The 19,916-nt window shown below is 40.2% G+C and overlaps 1 protein-coding gene across 2 annotated transcripts; it reads right to left on the bottom strand.

The window, feature by feature from the left end:
- Positions 1-3,273: 3,273 nt before the first annotated feature.
- Positions 3,274-18,034, bottom strand: krr1 (KRR1 small subunit processome component homolog). Of its 2 annotated transcripts, XR_004848402.2 has the most exons (12): positions 17,877-18,034; positions 16,895-17,070; positions 15,046-15,180; positions 14,165-14,290; positions 11,836-11,919; positions 10,683-10,739; positions 7,447-7,617; positions 6,877-6,954; positions 6,511-6,607; positions 6,048-6,428; positions 4,516-4,674; positions 3,274-3,570 (listed from the first exon to the last, which is right to left on the bottom strand). XR_004848402.2 is itself a non-coding variant. In XM_023282868.3 (10 exons), exons 1-10 carry the CDS (start codon positions 17,950-17,952, stop codon positions 6,280-6,282), a joined length of 1,149 nt encoding a protein of 382 aa, XP_023138636.1. In that variant the 5' UTR covers positions 17,953-18,034; the 3' UTR covers positions 5,883-6,279. The 2 variants fall into 2 exon arrangements, 1 of the variants encoding a protein (XP_023138636.1); XM_023282868.3 differs by lacking the exons at positions 3,274-3,570; positions 4,516-4,674 and having other exon boundaries at positions 5,883-6,428.
- Between the last annotated feature and the right edge of the window lie 1,882 nt (positions 18,035-19,916).

The raw sequence follows: 19,916 nt of genomic DNA, 5'->3' as shown, positions 1-19,916 counted from the left end.
AACTAACAGAGAACTACTCAAGAAGTTTTAGGTTTTCAGTCCTCAGACTGTCTGAAGGTTCAAACTAACAGAGAACTACTCAAGAAGTTTTAGGTTTTCAGTCCTCAGACTGTCTGAAGGTTCAAACTAACAGAGAACTACTCAGGAACTTAGAGGACATCAGCCCTCAGACTGTCTGAAGGTTCAAACTAACAGAGAACTACTCAGGAACTTAGAGGACATCAGCCCTCAGACTGTCTGAAGGTTCAAACTAACAGAGAACTACTCAGGAACTTAGAGGACATCAGCCCTCAGACTGTCTGAAGGTTCAAACTAACAGAGAACTACTGTGGGACTTGGAAAATTTCAGCCCTCAGACTGTGTGAAAGCTCAGGTCCTGAGGACTCGGGAGGTGTGGAGGCTTGGAAAGTCTTGGAACTGAGGGTTCCACCCTCCAGCACAAAGGCTGAAGTCCAGCCTCCTGAGAAAAACGGTCGAGTCGAGACTCGAGTTAAAAAAAAAACTCGAAAATGACAAAAAATAGATGATAAATGCGCAAAAAAAAGAAGAATTAGTATCTGAGCGAGTAGCTCAGGGGGATAAGAGGAGTGACTACAGAGTGGAAGGTCGCAGGTTCGAGACCCGCCAGCGGCACTTTTCTTTCTTTGTCTTTGTCAGGATTTTGATAAAACTTAAGAAGGGTCTGGTCTTGAACCAGCGACCTGCAGCTCCATAGGCAAATCCTTAACTCACTGAGCTACAGATCATATAAAAAGAAATAAATTCGTCGTCCCTTTGGCATCGTAGTTCCTCAAGTGACCACATGGGTGGAGCCAGGGCGGAGTCTGGGTGGAGTCAGGGCGGAGAGTAGGCGGGGAGTAGAGGGGGGGAGTGCGCCACCCACCTCCCCGCCTACTCTCCGCCCTGACTCCACCCAGACTCCCCCACCACCCACCACACCTTCCCCCGCCCGACGAGTTTTTCGAGTCTCCACGAGTTCCTCGAGTCTCCACAGGTTTTCCCGAGTTTCTGGAGTTTCCACCAGGTCAGAGGCAGAACAAGTTGTCATGAAGAGGTGTTGAAGTCGGCCAGGATGGACTGACTTTCTACAGCGACGAGAAGGAAGACCACTAGAGGAGCAGGTCTTTAACCAACATCCATAAAATCCATGGAGTCGGCTCCAGAGAAATGAAAGAAGGTCAACTTTTATCAACCTCCATCCAGATGTTCAACTTGATAACTTTACTTTGACATTTTTAGCACCACAAACCTTTAGTATCACACTTTATTATCATTTATTAGGACTTTAATGGAATCCACCAGCAGATTTACTTTTTGTTGACAAACTTTATTCTTGTCATAGTGGGACTGCAGTATTTAAAACTATTCCTTCTATTTGACCTCATGTTTATTAGTTTTAGTGGAGAAAGTTATTTTAATTGTCGATTAGTCTCTTAAAAACCAAGTAATAAATTGGATTAGTCAAGAGGTTAAAATTTCTTACTTTGTCATAGTTTAAATATGACAAAAAATATAAAAATAAAGTCTCTTGAGACAATTTGACCTGTATTTGGCGTTATATAAATAAAACTGAATTTAAATTGTATGTATCTTGTAATGTTGGAGTAATTCAGCCATATATGTTGGAAAACACATTTTCTTTTTCCATTAGTCTGTTGATTTTCTCCAGTAATTCATTTCTTGTTTTGGTTTACAAAATGTCAAACCCAAATATATTCAGTTTACTGTCATAAAAACCAAAAAGATTTACATTCATGATGCAGGAATCAGGCAGTTTTTCACTTTTTATCTTAGTTTAGTCAGAAAGATAGTTGATAATGTGTGAATTGTTGCAGCTTGTGAGCCGTAGAAGGTTTTAATCTTTGGGGCCGAGTGTCAGAAAACATTTAGAAACCAACATCAACAAAACACTCAACAAAGATTTGAACATCATTAAAGGCAAATCCAACTTTTGCATGACAATGTCTAATTAAAGGACATTTATTTCCAACGGAAATGTGTGATATTCATCCTCTGGAGCTTTCTCTTCACATCATCTTCCACCTGGACTGGTTTGGTCGGGAGCATGTGCAACAAACATTTGAAAAACTGCACTTTAACATCAATGAATGACACTGAAGTTTAATCACTACATAAATGAGACTGAGTCTGGATGTGCTGCTCTGTCATTAACTCCTAAGTTTAGGGAAAATTCAAACAGTTCAGATAAGACTCGAGAATGAGCTTATTTTGAACAAACATCTCAGACTTTCTGAGCTTCAGCACCTCTAGCAAGATATTTTAACAACAAGCAACTCAAGAGATCCAGAAGTTGGAGAGAGTTAGCTTTAGCTGAGCCAAAGAACATGTGGGACGCTAACCTAGCAAACATTTCAGACTTTTCTCTGTGAATTCAGAGAAATAATTTACTATTTAATGACAGAACTACATATCTTAACTCAGTCTCATTAAAACAGACTCTAATTCAGTGTCATCCATCCATATTAAAGTGCAGTTACCCAAAATGTTTGCTGCATGAGCTCCAACAAAACCTGTCCAGGTAGAAGGACACTTTGACAAACAGGAAGTGGAAGATTCCAAGCAGATTTATAGAAGGGGGGAACAGGACTGTACTAAGTGTGGTCGAGTATAGAGGGGTGTTTTGTGGGTTTTTAAGGCTGATAATGATTATTAGTGAGACATTTGGAGTAGATATTCATTTGCAGTAAATGAAAGTATTTAAAATCTTGGAGTTAAACTTAGAAGAACACAAACTCTAACAGAAAACTTTGTTGATACGTTTTTGTTTTGTTTACAGATGTTAAGTTAAAGGAGTTTTATTCGTGACGTATAACCAATCAAATCACTCCAGAAGACAGAGCGACCACAGGTAGATAAAGGTTCAGAGCCAAAGAAGAACCATTTTTAAATGTATTTATTACTGTAAATCAGTAAAAAATAAAATACTGATAATCAGTACATCAGTCATCCAAAGTTGTTTAAATCAATCCAACTGGACTTTAAGAAGGTTCCTTGAAGACGTTTCACCTCTCATCCAAGATGCTTCTTCAGTTCTGGTGGTGGTTGATGTTGCCTCAGCTTATAACCTCTGTGAGGTGTGGTCAGTGTTATTCACATTCCGACGACCATTGCCAAGGCCAGTCAGCCCACAATTACTGCAATTCTACAATGTATGTCTCTTTGCTTTGACTTGTTATTTGTACAATATATGATGTATATTATGCCGTTTTTTCATACCAAAAGCTATACTATGATGTTTTTTAAGAGACATACGATGCTACTCTGGTTGTTCTGGCCCTGCACTCCTCCTCTGTTGTTTTCTGGATTGTACTCAGCTGCATGCCTTCGTCCATCCGGCCTCCGTTGACTCGTCCCGCCTGCCGTCTCTGGAGCTGAAGCTGGATTGCAACAGACCAAAGTACAGTCCAATCACGATGCCAGCTGCCTCTCGAAAGGCTCCTTCATCTGGCAGGTGGCGCCACTTCTTCTGAGGGGAAGCTGAGCTGGCCCAGCAGAACTTTGGAGATGTGTTCCAGTGGTTGGTGGATGTGTGGGGAGATAGAGAGGGACCTTTGAATTATTCAGAAAGGAAAACAGGGAACCCATTGGTAGTTTTAGTTTAGGGTGCTACTGCGGTGTGTTTTTGGATTTTAAGAGGTGAACAGGAAGAGTTTTTTTTTCGTATTGATCATCTTTTACTTTGTTCCTGGTTGGAATGCCCATCAATGTCAACATGAAGTTCACTTTTAGTTCTGTTTATTTATTTTTATTTTACTAACACCCATTTGTTTTTAACCCCCTCACATGTTGTGTTGTTGTAAACTTACTCTTTCAAATAAATACTCGTCTAACCCTCTGGAAACCAGCGTTTGGACTGTTTTTGTGTTGCTCCTCACCTACTGACAGCTGTGGACTAAAGGCTATACTGTGACGTTTTTAGAGCCACATGCTATACTATGATGTTTGTTGGGCAACACGCTATACTATAGGCTTTTTTAATTGACATATTACTGTGATATTTTTTTTTGTTTTAGTTTTTTTGGGGTTTTTTTTAGCAACATATAAGAATTCAAACAGTTTTAAAAGTTACTATACTTTTACTTGTGCAATGAAATTATTATTCTATGGCATTTTTTAGATGCCATATTATACTCTGATGCTTTCTTGAATTACATACTATTTTGACAATATACTGCACTATGACATTTTTTGAACCACATATCATACATGACAATTTTAGGCAACATCCTATCATTTTGCGCTTTTCGAACGACATAATAATCTATGTTTTGTTTTTTTTTTCTTGCCAACATGCTGTACTATGAACTACAGGCCATACTATGTTATTCTTGAGTAAAGCATACTATACTTTGACGTTTTCTGAACTACATCCTATACTATGGCGTTATACACAGAGTGCTTTGGTTACATGCTGATTTATAATCTAGATTTTTTTCTGTTTTGTTTTTTGACAGGATTACCACAGACCTGACTGTGAACACCATCGACACCCACCTCAGGGAGACGCTGCCTAAGATCTCAAGGCTGCTTGGTCATGGTCTTTCTGGCACGTACTCTTCCAAGATGAGCCGGGAAGTTTAACACTGATGGAATGACACCAGGTCTAAGCCGACAAACTTCCAATTCCTCCTCAACCCATAGTCTCTGGGAAACCTACATGGAGTAAGAAAAGTAGACAGAGAAGTAATTAAGTCTGTACACAACATATTAAAAAGAAATCGTGCTAATAAATTAAGTACAAAGAACCGAATTCGCCAATATACTGGAGACCAGAGCTATTTAATTTGATAAGTATAACCTTGTTTAGTAACATTTCAATTATTTGAGAGCAGTCCTAAAGAACTGCCTGTAATCCCAATCATAAAATGGGTTTGGAGGAAGAACATAGATGGTAATCTGGATATACATGAGTTAGGCTTTATAACTACTATTGGTAATATTGGTGGTAGTAGTAGCAGTGGCTAGTGGCTAACTAGTTAGCTCTTATAGACTGGAAGCTCTCAACAAGATTTCATAATGAAAAAAGAGCCAAAAACTATTCTTACCTATGAAAAGTCATTCCAAGTTTCCTTGTCTCAATCGTATGACGTAGTGTGTAATTGTATGCAGCACAGTGAGCCGGCATACTTGTTGTTTCCGTTTTCACGCTGTCTACATCAACGGAATGCACTGAAACTTTGCCCCCACTAGCTTAGCCTCGCTGTAGCACGCAGCTCAAAGGGGCGTGTCCTATCTACTCATTCATATCTATGACAACAACGGTGGCTGCACATAAGGACGCCTGTCAATGACGTTGATTAGCTGCGTAAATACCATTATATACAGTCTATGGTAAATACGTATGTGAATCGCATCATTGGCTGCAGCAGCCAGTCACCGATCACTCACTGACTCACATTGAAAAATAGCACAGAATGAATTGTTACGTGTTTATTTTATTTACAATTTAGGTTGGATTTTTTTTTTGTGCGCAGCGCAGATTTTCTGTGCGCGGAGACCGTGTCAGCAGTGCGCAATTGCGCAGCTTAGAGGGAACAGTGCAGAAGAAGAGTCAGATGATGAAGAAAAGGTAGTTAAAGAAAGTTGAGAACCTTAACAACCACCGTCATGTTACCCATTAACACTGATGGGAGGTTTAGGTTCCGTTGAGCCTGCTAGGCGTTGGTGGAGACCAAACCAGAGGTAAAAGGAGAGAAACTAAACAACTATTCAACAGATGGACAGAAACATGATGAATGTTGGTATTCCTCCTTGTTGCTAAGAGTAATTGTTTGCCAACAAGTCAACAAAATCAGCATTGAGGCGATAATATAGCTGTGCTATTGATCACCCATAAATTTGGATAAAAGTAAGATCCAGGCTGTTAAAAAACCTCCTTTAATGTTAGATTTCTATCAGGATAAATGGGATTCCTCCTGAACACACATCAACTCTAACAAAGAAGAAAAACATATTGATAAATATAAACATTATCCATTCAAAATCTGGACAATAGCTAACAGCAGATGGGAAGGATAAAGTATTACCGTTCATCTTCTTCAACACACTTGGTCTCCACATAGAGGATATTGAAACGGGAGAATACAAAAAGGGCTCTCTTCCCGACAGAACAAGTAGAATAAAGATGTCTGGGAGAGTCTGTGATGGAATCATTCATCTTGATCCAAGCACACACTTCGTCTGTGTGACGTCCTGTCTTCCTGTGCACTTCCAGTCTTTACTCTGTCCGACAGATACGCGTTAAACGTTCATGGCTGCTTAGCCTTTGTTTTTGTTCTTTTTCTTTTTGTTGCTGGTGCTGCTGCTGGGAGGAGCTGGGTTCACTGGTGGAGCCCCGAGCTTCTTCGTTTTGGCTTTTTTCACTTTCTCCTTGAGGGCTTCGATGTCCAGCTTACCTTCTGTAGGGGCTGAGACAGAACAGGAGAGGTCAGTTACACTTTCAGACACATCTAATACACTCCCAGATCAGTGCTTGTGTTTCACCTCTACCTTTTACGGTCTTCTTCATGAAAGGCTTCTCTTTAGGAGGTATGAAAGCTTTGTTCCGCTTTTCCTGCTTCTTGGTTAGAGCTTCTGCTTGCTTGACCTGGGAAAGAGGAACGATGACTGTCACATATTTGCCACTTGTCATGATGATGAAATTCTTTCCTTCCTATTTAAAGCTTAGTTTAAGAAGTCACAACTTTACAGAGCTACCTACAGTTCGATCAGGCTAAACTAGCTGCTTTGCAATTACACTTTCAAGATGGAACAGAAAAAACTGCGATGAGGCCAGACGAGCTCTGTAGCTGGGATATCATTTGTGAACTCTCGCTGCTGCCAGAAGTTGGAGATGAAATCACTCCAATGGCTCACCTTGATTTCTTCCATCTTCTTTCTCCTTTTCACACTTTCCCGCAGGAAAAATTCTCCTGTGGCCAGCTCCTTATCAACCTAAAAATGAAGCACAGATTGTTGGAATCAGCCTTAAAATACATTAGTCGTAAATGTCTCTTCATGCAGACAGGTCTTGATAACCATGTTCAAAAATCTGAGGAAAATTCTTTCAGCTTCCCCATGTTGTTCTGACGTGTTGGCATGTCAGAAAATATCAAACCTCTGAACCCCAGAACCTGTCTGCAGGTGTGAAAGGCATGTTGTGTCAAAAAAAAAATCACCTAAATTACACATTTTTTAGAGACAGAAACTGTAATAATAGAAAAAAAACAGGTAGATTATGAACTCTGACAATTCTTAAACTAATCATGGTGACATGTGGTTAGGTCAAGAAAATGAACCAAATCTAAGCCCAAATTTAAGACATTTAATCAAAACCACTTTATTCTGTAATAAGGAAAAAATGCTGTGCTGTAAGTTCTTAGAGCTCAGAAGGTAAAGACACTCCAAGTTAAACAGAAATGTGCATTTAAACAAACGTCTCCAGACCTTGCTCTCTGGCTGTGCAGGGGGGAACGGTGTGTACTCCTTCTTCACACTCTTCTTCTTGGGCTCCTTACGCTTGGAGAGGTTCTTGTGGCGGAAGTTGGGCAGGAAGCGTTCCCAGCACTGCATCCGCAGGTCGGGGTCTTTGGACAGCTCCCGTTTGATCATCAATGTCTGCCGGCCATGAGAGGAGAAGGTTCTACAGGGTTAAACTGGTGATGCTGTACGTTCTCACTGTATTCCCTGCCTGCAGTAGAATGTTGTTTTATTACTCGGCTAAGGAACGCAGCGGAGTTATGTGACGATCGGCGTTGGTGTGTCTGTCTGTCTGTTGGCAACATCACTCAAAAACAGACTAACGGATTTAGATGAAATTTTCATCGAAGGTCAGAAATGACACAAGGACCAAGTGATTAGATTTTGGCAGTGATGCAGCTTATAGTCTGGATTCATGGATTTGTTAAATATTTCTGTATCGCTGTGAGATAGCGGCATGGTGTCACTGTAACCATGACAACAAGTGAACACTACGTCAGCTGCTTGCTGATGATCACATGATTGTGATCCTACTACAAATCCACCGCTGTGGACTTATCAGGACTTATCCATGGAAATGATACAAGGAAAACTGATTAAATTGTGGGGGTGTTTCTGAGTCCCATCAACTCCCGCCGCCCGCTATATATTTAGGTCATGTGATTCGGTATCCGTACATAATATACACATGCATAATACATGCCTGGGCTCAGCGCAAGGTTATTTTGTTTGTGGGTACATAAATATTAAACATTCTATGTTGCTGTGATTTCTGATCATCCATAACTAATAAACAAATGCTGCATTTCCAAATGAAATTTTCATTTCTGACAATGTCATATGGGGGAATGGACAGCCTTGGTGGAGTTTTTTTTTTCAGTTAGCACTGTGTTTAAATCACGTTGATTAATGGTAATAGTGAGATTTTATGGATAGCTAAGACTATTTAAGTTTGACTGGAGGTTTAATGTTATGGCAGTAGCAGCCTCAAACAAAACCACTGGAGGTGCAAACTGCAGATATCTGGCAAGCTCACATTTTGTAACTCCGTATATACATTTATTTTTTACTGTGAAACTTGTTCCTCTTTTCGGTATGAAGATTCCATCACTTAAGGACATATATGAGACTTCACATAGTTCCCTCTGCAGACACCTTATATGCAAAATGACAGTTCTGCTTTCAAGTGTTGAACAGCAACATGATGTTTATTCAGTTTAAACTACACTGCTTCACGTGTGCTGAAACAGTGTGTTGTATCGCAATGTCTTATTTACTGCACCATTCCTCTGTTGCAATAAGCTAAAGATGATACCACTGATCATACTAACAAAACACTTCCTACAGGTCTGTATGATAAAATCTTACTCTGAATGGAATGGTAGATGCTTGTTGTCAAAGAACTACAAGAGACACAGGAAATGCTGACAGTGCTATTGACGTTATCAAGACTTGAGTCTTATCTGAGTAAATTTCATCTTGACTCTTTTCCAGAACTTCTTGTCGACTGTTGAATGGATACAGTGGGTTATTATTACACCTCTGCCACATCATGACAAAGGAGAACCGGTGAGAAAACAGTGAGGGCTGATAACAATGAATTTGCTCATGAAAAAAAAATCAGACAGTGGTACGTAGGGCTGCAGCAATCGATTTTAGAAATCGAGTAGGGCCTACACTATCGATTATTCTGGCGATTAATCGAGTAGTCGAATTCAGCGCTGTGCATGCGCGATACAGCATCAAAAGTGAAAGTGAGCGCGCTGTGCAACAGAAACAACCGTCCTGGTGGAACACGGGCGGACATATGTAATGTATCGTGCATATATAGTATAGTACAGAGGTACTGTACATATATAGTATAGTACAGGGGTATTCAACTAAAACTAAAGCCATGGGACCCTACATGTATTCAGTTGGTGATACAGAAATGAACTTACATATGCTTTAATGTTTGGTCTGTTTAAACTGCTGCTACTGCAGCTGATAGAAAACATAAGAAAACTGATCAGTTTATTAGTATTTATTACAGAGAATATTCAATCAGTAACTTTAGTTTCACTTTGATTTCCTTCAATAAGAGACAGTGTCAGACCTACATGCACTTCAGTAATATCATGTTGAATATATGAAGTTTGATAGTTTTATTGTGCAGCTGTCTGTTATCAATAATCAGCTGCATTGATCAGTAAAATAAATACATCATTTACAGTGGCAGCTTTTTACCATCATAAATGTTTATGTTCCTCATTGTTCTCCATTAAATCAACCTGTTGTTGATCGGTTCATTTAGTGCAGAAAACGAGTCAAATGATTGTTAAACGCTCCTGTTTGTGTGACGAGTTTGAAGCAGAAAGTCTGAGTTAACAAAGAAAGTTGAAAACCACCTTCATACCTGTTAACTCTGACTGAGGTTTTAGTTTTTGTTGAGACGATTCACGCGAGAGAAATCCTGGCTATCTTAAACTGTCTTAAACTGATCTGCTAAATGCTGTAAACACTAGAAAAGCAGTTAAAATAGAAACGTCCCGTCAAATTTAAAACCCTCTTATAATTTACTGATTATAGGTCCAGGTCCATATAGGATGAAGTCTGGGTCTGGACTCGGACCATGTTCCACCAGTTAGTGGCCTGGGGTCTAATATGTAGTGGATTAAACGAAGCTTCGATTCAGAGAGTATTGTGTCAAGGAATTTTAGTAATGGAATTACTGGAATAACTTAAGGAATGGTTTCAGCTCTAGCATTATGCAGGTAAGAAGTTGCTTTTGAGCAAAGAGTAGTGAGACGTGCTACAGTTTGGTTTAACCTCTAGCCTGTTATGTAATTTGTAAATTTCTCAGCAGCTCAGTGCAGTTTGTGGGCCACATTCAGTCTCTGGTGATTCAACTGTGGCTCCTACATGTTATAAATGTGTAACAGCAGCTTCATAAAGCTGTTTCAATAACACGATTCAACCAGCAAAACTACAGAACTAATAAACAGATAGTCGCTTTCAGCACAATTAGTTCTGCAGAACATCTGTTCCTTTTTCATGCCCTCAGCTCCAGGTTGAGCCAGCCTTGGCGTACAAACCCAGAGAGATTTTCTCAGTCAGGAGATCAAGAACAAGGATGGAAAACATCTTCATTGGGCATGAATGTCACAGTCTGTCTACTATTATTGTTTTCGAAATGTGGCCACATGTCTGTCAGCAAAAGTTACCTTGATGTTGTAGATGGGGTGGATGTTCTTCATCGTGTCCATCACCACTTTACGTACCTGAACAGCAGAGCAAAACACGACAAAAACGTGCTGTTATTTGAGCATTCAGGTTAAATCTGATGACAATAATAAGATAATAAAATAAATACATTTTTGCGACGCATCGCAAAACTTTCATCAAATGTCCAAACTAGCCGTCGCCGAACTAAAATGAGGACAGATTCAGCTGCTGCACAGGTTATCTGTCGCCTCAAATGCTTTCAGAAATATTTTCACTGAAGTATTTTCGTAAGAGAAAGTTTGCGACTGAGCCGCCATGTTGGTCTGATGCTTCTACCAGACTGAAACTCAAGCGCTGTCATGTGACCAGCTAGTGGCCCGCAGGTGACCCGCCCACCAAACGGGTGATTTTCAGATGCGATGCGTTTATATGCGAGAAAAACAGATCCTGTGGACACGTAACATCAATCTGGCAGCAGCTGCAGAGCTTGTTGAGGCTGAGAAAAGATGAACGTAAAATTAGTGTTGTGAAATGAGACTTCATGAGAAAAATCAGCCTTAAAAAACTAAATATTGAAACGAAAACTAATTTGAAAGAGAAATCAAGTCCTTAAAGTTCTGAAAATAATGAACACTTCTAAGGAAATTCTTGAAAAAATATTTTTATTTATACGTTATATACAATTAATTCAAGGGATTTTTTCCTTTCTATTATTTATTTATTTGATGAAGTTCTGCGGCTGGTTGTAAACTTATTTTGTTTTCTTGGCTGGGTCCTGCACTCTACTGGAAGCACACAGATTTCCCAGCAGGGCTCATTAGAGTTTCAGCTCACCGCTGCCCAACTTTTGGCAGAGCCTAATTAAACCTGAGGGGAGTCTGTGCTGCACCTCAACAGAACGGCAGACTCAGAGTTTTAGATGTGAGATGTTCCTTTTGCTCTGAGATGTCATAAAGGATAAACACACGTGTACTAGTGCCGTCACTGCAGACACATTTTCAGGGGAAGCATTCATCTTCTGAAGATACAATTCACTTTTAATGGTGCTTTAATGATTGTTGCCCTCAGATCACCCCTTAAAGATTGTCCTTCCAGCCCTTATATTTACCACCAGGCTGCTGTGGACAGAAGGAGCCCCTGTGATGCTCTTACCTCCTTCAGGCCGCTGTAGGGCCCCAGGGCTGACACCGTGTTTCCCTGCACCATCACATAGCAGTTGGTCAGCAACTCTAACGCCTGAAGAAAAGAAACAGGAAGGCAAAACAAAGCATTTCAGTCAAGAATTCAAAGAAAGGATCTGTTAATAATGTTGCAAAGATGCACACATGCTGACGACGAGGCTGATTACAAGCAATGCTGCCATCTAGTGACATTTGTGTCAAAATGCAGTCAACATGTTCAGTGAGCACCAACACTCTGAGGCTTCCTTCACACTGATATGAGACACTTTTCTGGCCCAGGAGCAGAAACAGTGAACCCTAGAAATTTCCAACATCAACTTGTTTTTAAAGTATAACCCCAACTTTGAAAAGGCATCGGTCATATTTCAAACTATATGAAATGCAACTTTGATGAATGCAAAAACAACTGACTTCCTCTTGGACGTCCGTTAGTTCTGCCCCTAGTTCTGCTGCTACAGGCCTGGGCTGCTGGGGGACCTCTCTGGATGCACTGAGCCCTTTCCAAATTACCTATGTATTGACCACATATGTGTCATTATTCCATTGCATCCATTTTGTGTCCCCCTGTGTCCTTTCTCCGAGTGTCCCTGATCCCAGAGCTGGATGCTTCAGATGTGTGGTTGTTCTCCCACCAACTGGCCTAATCTCCATCTGTGGGATGCTGCTGCTGACCTTCCTCCAGCCCACTGCTTCCAGCTGCTCATTTCCATCGATCTACTCTGCATCACTCTCACTATACTTGATATGCTCATCTACACACTGTTTGAATTTTACCACCAGCTATATATGTAGTATATTTAATGCCAGAGCCTTACACCATAGCAGTAAACTTACAAATCACTTTGTGTTAGCTTGTACTTTGTGTATCATTTATGTTACTCTGATCATGCATGTATCCCAATGTGTGTAATGTGTTTCCTCGTCCCCTACCTCTCTACCTCTTCTGTCCCTCTCAACCTACCAGCCAGCAGCAGATGGGTCCCCCCACATAAAGAGCCGGGTTCTGCTCGAGGTTTCTTCCTGATAAAAGTTAGTTTTTCTTGCCACTGTCTCCTTAGGGCTGCTCTGGGGGTTCAGGTATATGGTTCTGTAAAGCATCTTGAGACAATCTCAATTGTAACTGGTGCTATATAAATAAAACTGAATTAAAATTGAATTGAACTGTGAGTTCCCAACCAGACTGCTTTAGTAGATTATTTGGTGGTACAGATGATTATTAAGACAAATGAACTCTATTTATGTTCATAGACACTAGAGGCAATTTAAGATGGAATCTTTAGGTTATGGTTACCTTTTTCTCAATGCTGCTCTGGTGCATTTTGTCATAATGCTAAAGGTAAATCCATCACATATTGTCCTCTATGCCAATACCTCAGGTATGCACATTTTGTCATCCTTTGATTTCAAAGAAAGACCACCTAAAACAACACTAACCACATGCTGAACCTCCAGCTGATTTGTCACTTGTCTACATTGCACACATTTTGTATCTTTATTGTTAAGTCTTAGTTCTTAATTTCCTAACAAATTTGTTGGCAGACATTGAAACTATGATGTAACTCAGATTTGCATCAGTGTCTGCCTGCAAACTGCATCCATGTGGGAAGATGTAAATGACTTACACATAGTTTGTATGTCTCAGAACTTTTTCGGTTTATGCTTAGAATCTAAAAATAGTTTTGCCAGTTTTCTTGTAATATATTTCTAGATCAGGGAGAATACACTTCTCAAAGCTTTTCAAAGTCTCATATGGTCTTTTCCTCCTCTAAGCCTTGAGAACACTTGGTAAATATTTTCAGCATGAACATAAACTCCTGCAGGATCTATCTGGTGTCTGGGTAACGTCCAGAAATCAGTAGACTTCTTTGTCTTTGTTTATTCTAAGAGGTTCACTATCAAGGTTCGCCAGCATTAAAATCTTCTTTGGCATGTCGAGCTACAATTCCAAACTGTGTAGAAACCATAACAACCTAAGTTTAATATTTTTGGATGCCGTGATAATCCCTGAAGAAAGGCTGAGATCTGCTGATTAACTAAGCTTAAACTTTTTTTGCTGTACCAGCATAAAGAATAAAAACTTCAAACAAGACCTCCAGGTAAATCACTGTAAACAGTAAAAAGCTCCACTGAGTCTGTTATTTGACTCTATAGACACTTGCTAGAAAACTCGATCCCAAAGATGTACGACCTGCATCCCTGACAATAAAGACAAAAAGGTACCTCTGAGCTAACTGCTGCTCCCAGACATAAAACGATATAAAACGTGTTGGATGAAAGTTGAGCTCTGCTGTGGGACTTACTTTCAGGGTGGAGCCTTTGGGGCCAATCAGGCGCTGTCTTCGCTTTACAAACCGTTCTCTGTTCCTCACCAGGGTCCCGATTTTGATGATGTCACAGGCCACGTCGTCCTGTAATATCCGCACAGCCTGGAAGCAACAGCGAGAACAGGGGACTCAAACACCATGATGACAGCAGCTCCTCAAAACAGTAAGGAACAAATCTGTATGTGGAAAATGCAGCTAAATTGCCTTCTTTCACCTCAGAAACATCGCCCACCTCCACAACTCACTCTCCTTCCCTGCTGCTGAAACCCTCATCCACGCATTCATCACATCCCAAACTGATTACAGCATTCTCTATGGTTCATCTTCAAAAGTCCTCAATGACCTTCAGTATATCTAGAACTCTGCTGCCAACACATTCGTGGTTGCACCAACCTGACCACTTTCAAATCACTCATCAAGACCCGCATGTTCAGAACTGCTTTTAATATACAGTCAAGCCCAAAATTATTCATACCCCTAGCAAAATTTTGACTTAAAGTTACTTTTATTCAACCAGCAATTTTTTTTTTGGATAGGAAATGACACAGGTGTTTCCCAAAAGATAATATGATGATGTACAAGAGGCATCATCGTAGAAAAATTATTTCTCAGCTTTTATTTACATTTAAAAGTAACTTTAAGTCAAAATTGGCTGGGGGTATGAATAATTTGAGCTTGACTGTGTAATATTAATTTATTTTTATGATGTGTTTTATGACTTGTTTTCTGATGTTCCTGTGTTTTAATGTTTGCTGATTTTACAATCTAATTATGTAAAGTGTCCTTGAGTATTTTTGAAACACGCTACACAAATAAAACATGTTATTATTATTAATTAACAGAGCGGTGATCATTACCTGTTCAAACGGGACGCTCCTTGCCAGCAGCTTAATGAGATCTCTGGCTCTCACGATGGCGTACGGGTCAAACGTTTTCTTCGTGGTGCAGACGGTCATGCTGCCCTCAATCAGGTCCAGAGAGGGTTTGATGTACTAAGAGAAACAAGAAGATAAAGTGTTGTATTGTATATGTGTCTGAGAACATTAAAAGTTGTTGAAAAAACACAGACTTCTGGATAAAATGCATCTACAGTCTTACTGAAAATGACTTAGTATCTACACAAAAGGCAGAGTGTCAGCAGCATATTTATGCAGCAGTAGCTTCAGTGCTTCATCTGTGTCTACACAGGAAGTGTCGAACTCAAACACACAATCACTGCTCTTGCGGGTGTAAAACAGCAAAAAAAAAAATAAAAAGACTACAAGTATGTATAGCATGAGTAAAACCTGCTCACACAGCCTGTCCTGACAGATGGATTAGTTAATATGGAAACATGTCAGTTCCATCTGACAAATGCAAGTCAGACAGGAGAAAAGCAGAAAACTTGTGTGGACCCTTTGTTTGACAGTAGGTAATAACAAAACGGGCTCAAAATGTCACCTTAAACCACAGGACCTCAACACATCACTAAACTATCACTATAAACTACTATCTAAATTCAAGTATGACAATAACATTTCAGACATAAAACCTGGAATCATATGAAATAAAACATTTTATATTCAATTCAATTTAATTTTGTTTATATAGCACCAATTACAGTCAAATTGTCTCGAGACGCTTTACAGAACCCATATGCCTGACCCCCAGAGCAAGCCAAAAGGCGACAGTGGCAAGGAAAACACCCTTTTAACAGGGAAGAAAACCTCGAGCAGAACCCGGCTCTAATGTGGGGGACCCATCTGCCTGCTGGCCGGATGGGTTGAGAGGGACAGAAGAGGTAGAAAGGTAAATGTGACAACAATCGATACATATATGTCAAAAAATACGAACTAAAGTAAACACTGCTGGGGTCTGTGTTAAGAAAATGAGCAATTTCAACAGATCAACTAGGCTCTTCTACATTGTAATGCAGATAATATAATTTGATGATTGGTTAAACAATCCTGGAGATAGGAGAGCATTTGATGCAGGTGTAGCCAGCACAGTTAAGCTTTCTTGTTTTGTAGTTTATCTTCATGTTTGTATAATACTACAAAACAAAATCAACAATATAATCATAAGTTTATTATTCAAATCTGTCATATCTACCAGTAAATGCCATTTTTTTGGTCACACACACAACTCCAGTGACTGCCTCTTGCTTTCAAATATAGATACAGAGCATAATATAGGAAATAGAAAAGAAAAAGTTCGAAAAAATAGCATAGTGAAGGGGCATATGTACACTACCATTCAAAACTTTGGGGTCATCCAGACAATTTCATTTTTTCCATGAAAACTCACACTTTTATTCATATGCTAACATAACTGCACAAGGGTTTTCTAATCATCAATTAGCCTTTCAACACCATTAGCTAACACAATGTAGCATTAGAACACAGGAGTGATGGTTGCTGGAAATGTTCCTCTGTACCCCTATGGAGATATTCCATTAAAAATCAGCTGTTTCCAGCTAGAACAGTCATTTACCACATTAACAATGTCTAGACTGGATTTCTGATTCATTTAATGGTAACTTCATTGAAAAAAAACTGCTTTTCTTTCAAAAATAAGGGCATTTCTAAGTGACCCCAAACTTTTGAACAGTAGTGTAGATATATGCATATGTAACCAATTACATTTCTATTGCATGTGAACATATTTTGTCAAACATGACTGACTTTATGCTTGTTGCTCCAGGAGACAGTTTGTCCAGACTCTCACCTCTTCTCCTAAAGCCTTCTCTACCAGTGGCCAGCACTCTTTCAGGTAGGCTTCCCTGTATTTGGGGAAGAGAGTAGCAAAGCTGCTCTCCTCCAGCAGACCGCGGGGATTGTCATCTTTGGTGAACGCTGGCTCCTTCCATCCATCAGGAACAGTCAGGAGCTCAGATTCATCCACTGCAAGGACACAAGGATCACAATCATGGGAAAACGGTGTTTTTATCTCTTGACAGCAATTAGTCATTCACTGTGTTCATATAGAGGAAACGGTCACTGCACGTCCACTTCACTCAGTGTTTCTCAAATGGTGGGGCGTGGAAGTTTTTTATCCTCCGAAGGGCGGCCCGACAGAAAAAAACTGAGAACCACTGACTTAACTTAATGTACAATTAAGCACACAATTATAGCAAACTTTAATTTATATCGAATTTTTATTTGACCGATAGGCTTTTTGCAACTTAAAATAAACAAGGGGCACAAGATGGGAAGAATTGGCGTTAGAGATGTTAATGAGGGTATCTCAAATGTTGAACTGTATCTTAAGACTACATTTAAGTACAATCCATTGCAGCTTTAGGTCAACATGTAGACAGATGTTCTGCAATAGCTTCTTTACAAACTGTGGACAATCAGGTAATATGCAGAAACGTGTATCTACAGTGTGTGAACGCAGCAAGACAAGAGGACAGCCAGGCTTTCTTGCGTATTTGACAGGTTCTTGATATGTTAACAGTACAATAACAGTGTCAGTATTTTTTCTAGTGTGAACCGCAATCGTGGGCACCGAGGGGAAACCATACTTACTGAAATGATGGTCTGTTTACAACACCAGAGCTCACATGCTAGCTTAACGCTAATTCATGCGTGCCTCGCACCTGGCATGTCAACAGTCCATTTAATGAAGAAATGCCGCTCTACTTCACAGTGAATGTGTAGCTGGTTGTCCGATAAAAGTTTCTGAGTCTATAGTATCCATAACTCACCTTGGTTTTTAGTCTTTTTTGATTTTTTCCCTGTTTGTGCGTCGCTCACGCCGTCCGCATGTGAGGAGGACGCCATTTTTGACCAGAAGCGGAAATGACGTAGTTCTTCTTCGTGTAACTCTGAGGGTTGGTGCTCAACTACTGCAGCGCTTTACTGCCTCCACGACTCAAACACATCCTCCCTTCACAATGTTATTTTTACCTTTAAAGATAAAAAGAGAACACAACAGATATAAAACTTTCATTACTGCATATTCTCATTTTAAAATAAAGTATCTAATAGGCCAGTTTACTTCAAGTCATGTGCTGCTCCTAGATTTCTTTTAATTTGTCATTCAATGGGTTTCACTCATTTCCTTTTTCTTCATTAGGATTTTTCACTCTTCTCACTATTTTAGATTTTTTTTCCTGTTATGGAGACAGTTGTGGAGAAACACATACAGGTGCATTTTTAATTGATTCTGACATTATTTAACTATTTTCCCAGACAGCGTTATACTAAATACACTACTCACAAAAAGTTAGGGATGTTCAGTTTTTGAGTGAAACCTCAGGATGAATCTAAAATGCACTACAACCTTTACAGGTGAACTTAATGTGACCTTCTCTAAACTCCTGAATGCACATGTCCAACAGTTCAGTGTTTCAGTACTTTCTGCACAACTTGTTGTTCTCTAACAAGGAGCTTAACGGTAAAATTCCCAACAGGTGTTTGATCCACGAATCGACCAGTAAATTTCCTGGCTCAATTAGAATTGGTATTTAAACAGTCCTCTTTATCAAGCTGTTCACATTTTGACATGAGACCAAGACGACATCTAAGAACTGATCAACAGTACCTCGCCATTGCGAGGCTTCAAACAAGATGTTCTCAGATGGAAGTGGCCACTGAGCTTAGAGTGTCATCAGCAGGTTGCAACAGAGATGCAGAGAGACTGGAAGAGTCACAGAAAGGTGTAGAAGTAGACTTCCATTGGCCACATCCCAAACTGAGGACCGCTTCATTGTGAACAGTGCGCTGTGGAACCAGATGATGAATGCCACTCAACTCCAGGCACATTTAAAGGAGGTGACAGGCACCCAAGTGTAACATCAGACCATTCGACACCGTGTACATGAGCTTAGTCTGCATGCTAGATGACCTGTAAGGGTATTTGACGACACCACCAGGCTCAGGAATCATCGTTTTCATAGGCCAGGGAGCATTTACACTGGATGAGGGACCAGTGGGCCTCAGTGCTGTTCTCTGATGAAAGTCGATTCACGCTGAGCAGAAATGATGGCCGCCAAGGATGTTGGAGACGTCAAGGAGAGCGCTAAGCATCAGTACTGTTGTCACCAGACGAGCCTTTGATGGCAGTCTGGTGTGTCTAGTCAGCTCAGAACTGACCTACACTTTGTGAATTGTACAGTGACTGGCCCATACTACCTGAATAACATCATTAATCCAGTCATTGTGCCCCTGCATGAACAACACAGGCTGAATTTCATCTTCATGGATGTCAATAGCCCAGCTCATCAAGGTTGCTTTTTTAGGGAACGGCTGCTGGAGACTGGTGTACCTCAGATGGAGTCTCCTGCACTTTCTCCAGACCTGAATCCCATAGAAAATCTATAGAATCAGCTGAGTTGCTGTCTTCAGGCTCGTAACTCTGTACCCCAGAACCTCAATGACCTGAGCGGTGCCCTTCAAGAAGAGTGGGATGCTATGCCTCAGCAGACAATAAGTCGACTTGTGGACAGCATGAGACGTCATTGTCAAGATGCAGTTGACACTCAAGGCCACATGACAAGTTATTGAGACACCGACATTGTTTTTTGTGGTATACCCACCACTGTTTCTAGCTTTTGTTTCAATAATAAAGATGAGGAAATCACCATTGTATGCTTTTACTCAAATGCCCTACTTTCATGATACAGTACCACTGTAGTGTGAACTTTTTACATTTTCCATAAATTTCACCCGAAAGCCAAACATCCCTAACTTTTAGTGAGTAGTGTATTAAGTACATGTGTAAACATGCAGCATCTATAGGGTCA

Source organism: Amphiprion ocellaris, chromosome 21, assembly GCF_022539595.1.
Source record: "Amphiprion ocellaris isolate individual 3 ecotype Okinawa chromosome 21, ASM2253959v1, whole genome shotgun sequence".
NCBI classification, from domain to species: Eukaryota; Metazoa; Chordata; class Actinopteri; family Pomacentridae; genus Amphiprion; species Amphiprion ocellaris.
The sequence above is the reverse complement of the archived record's forward strand: the minus strand, read 5'-3'. Positions and strand labels throughout refer to the sequence as shown.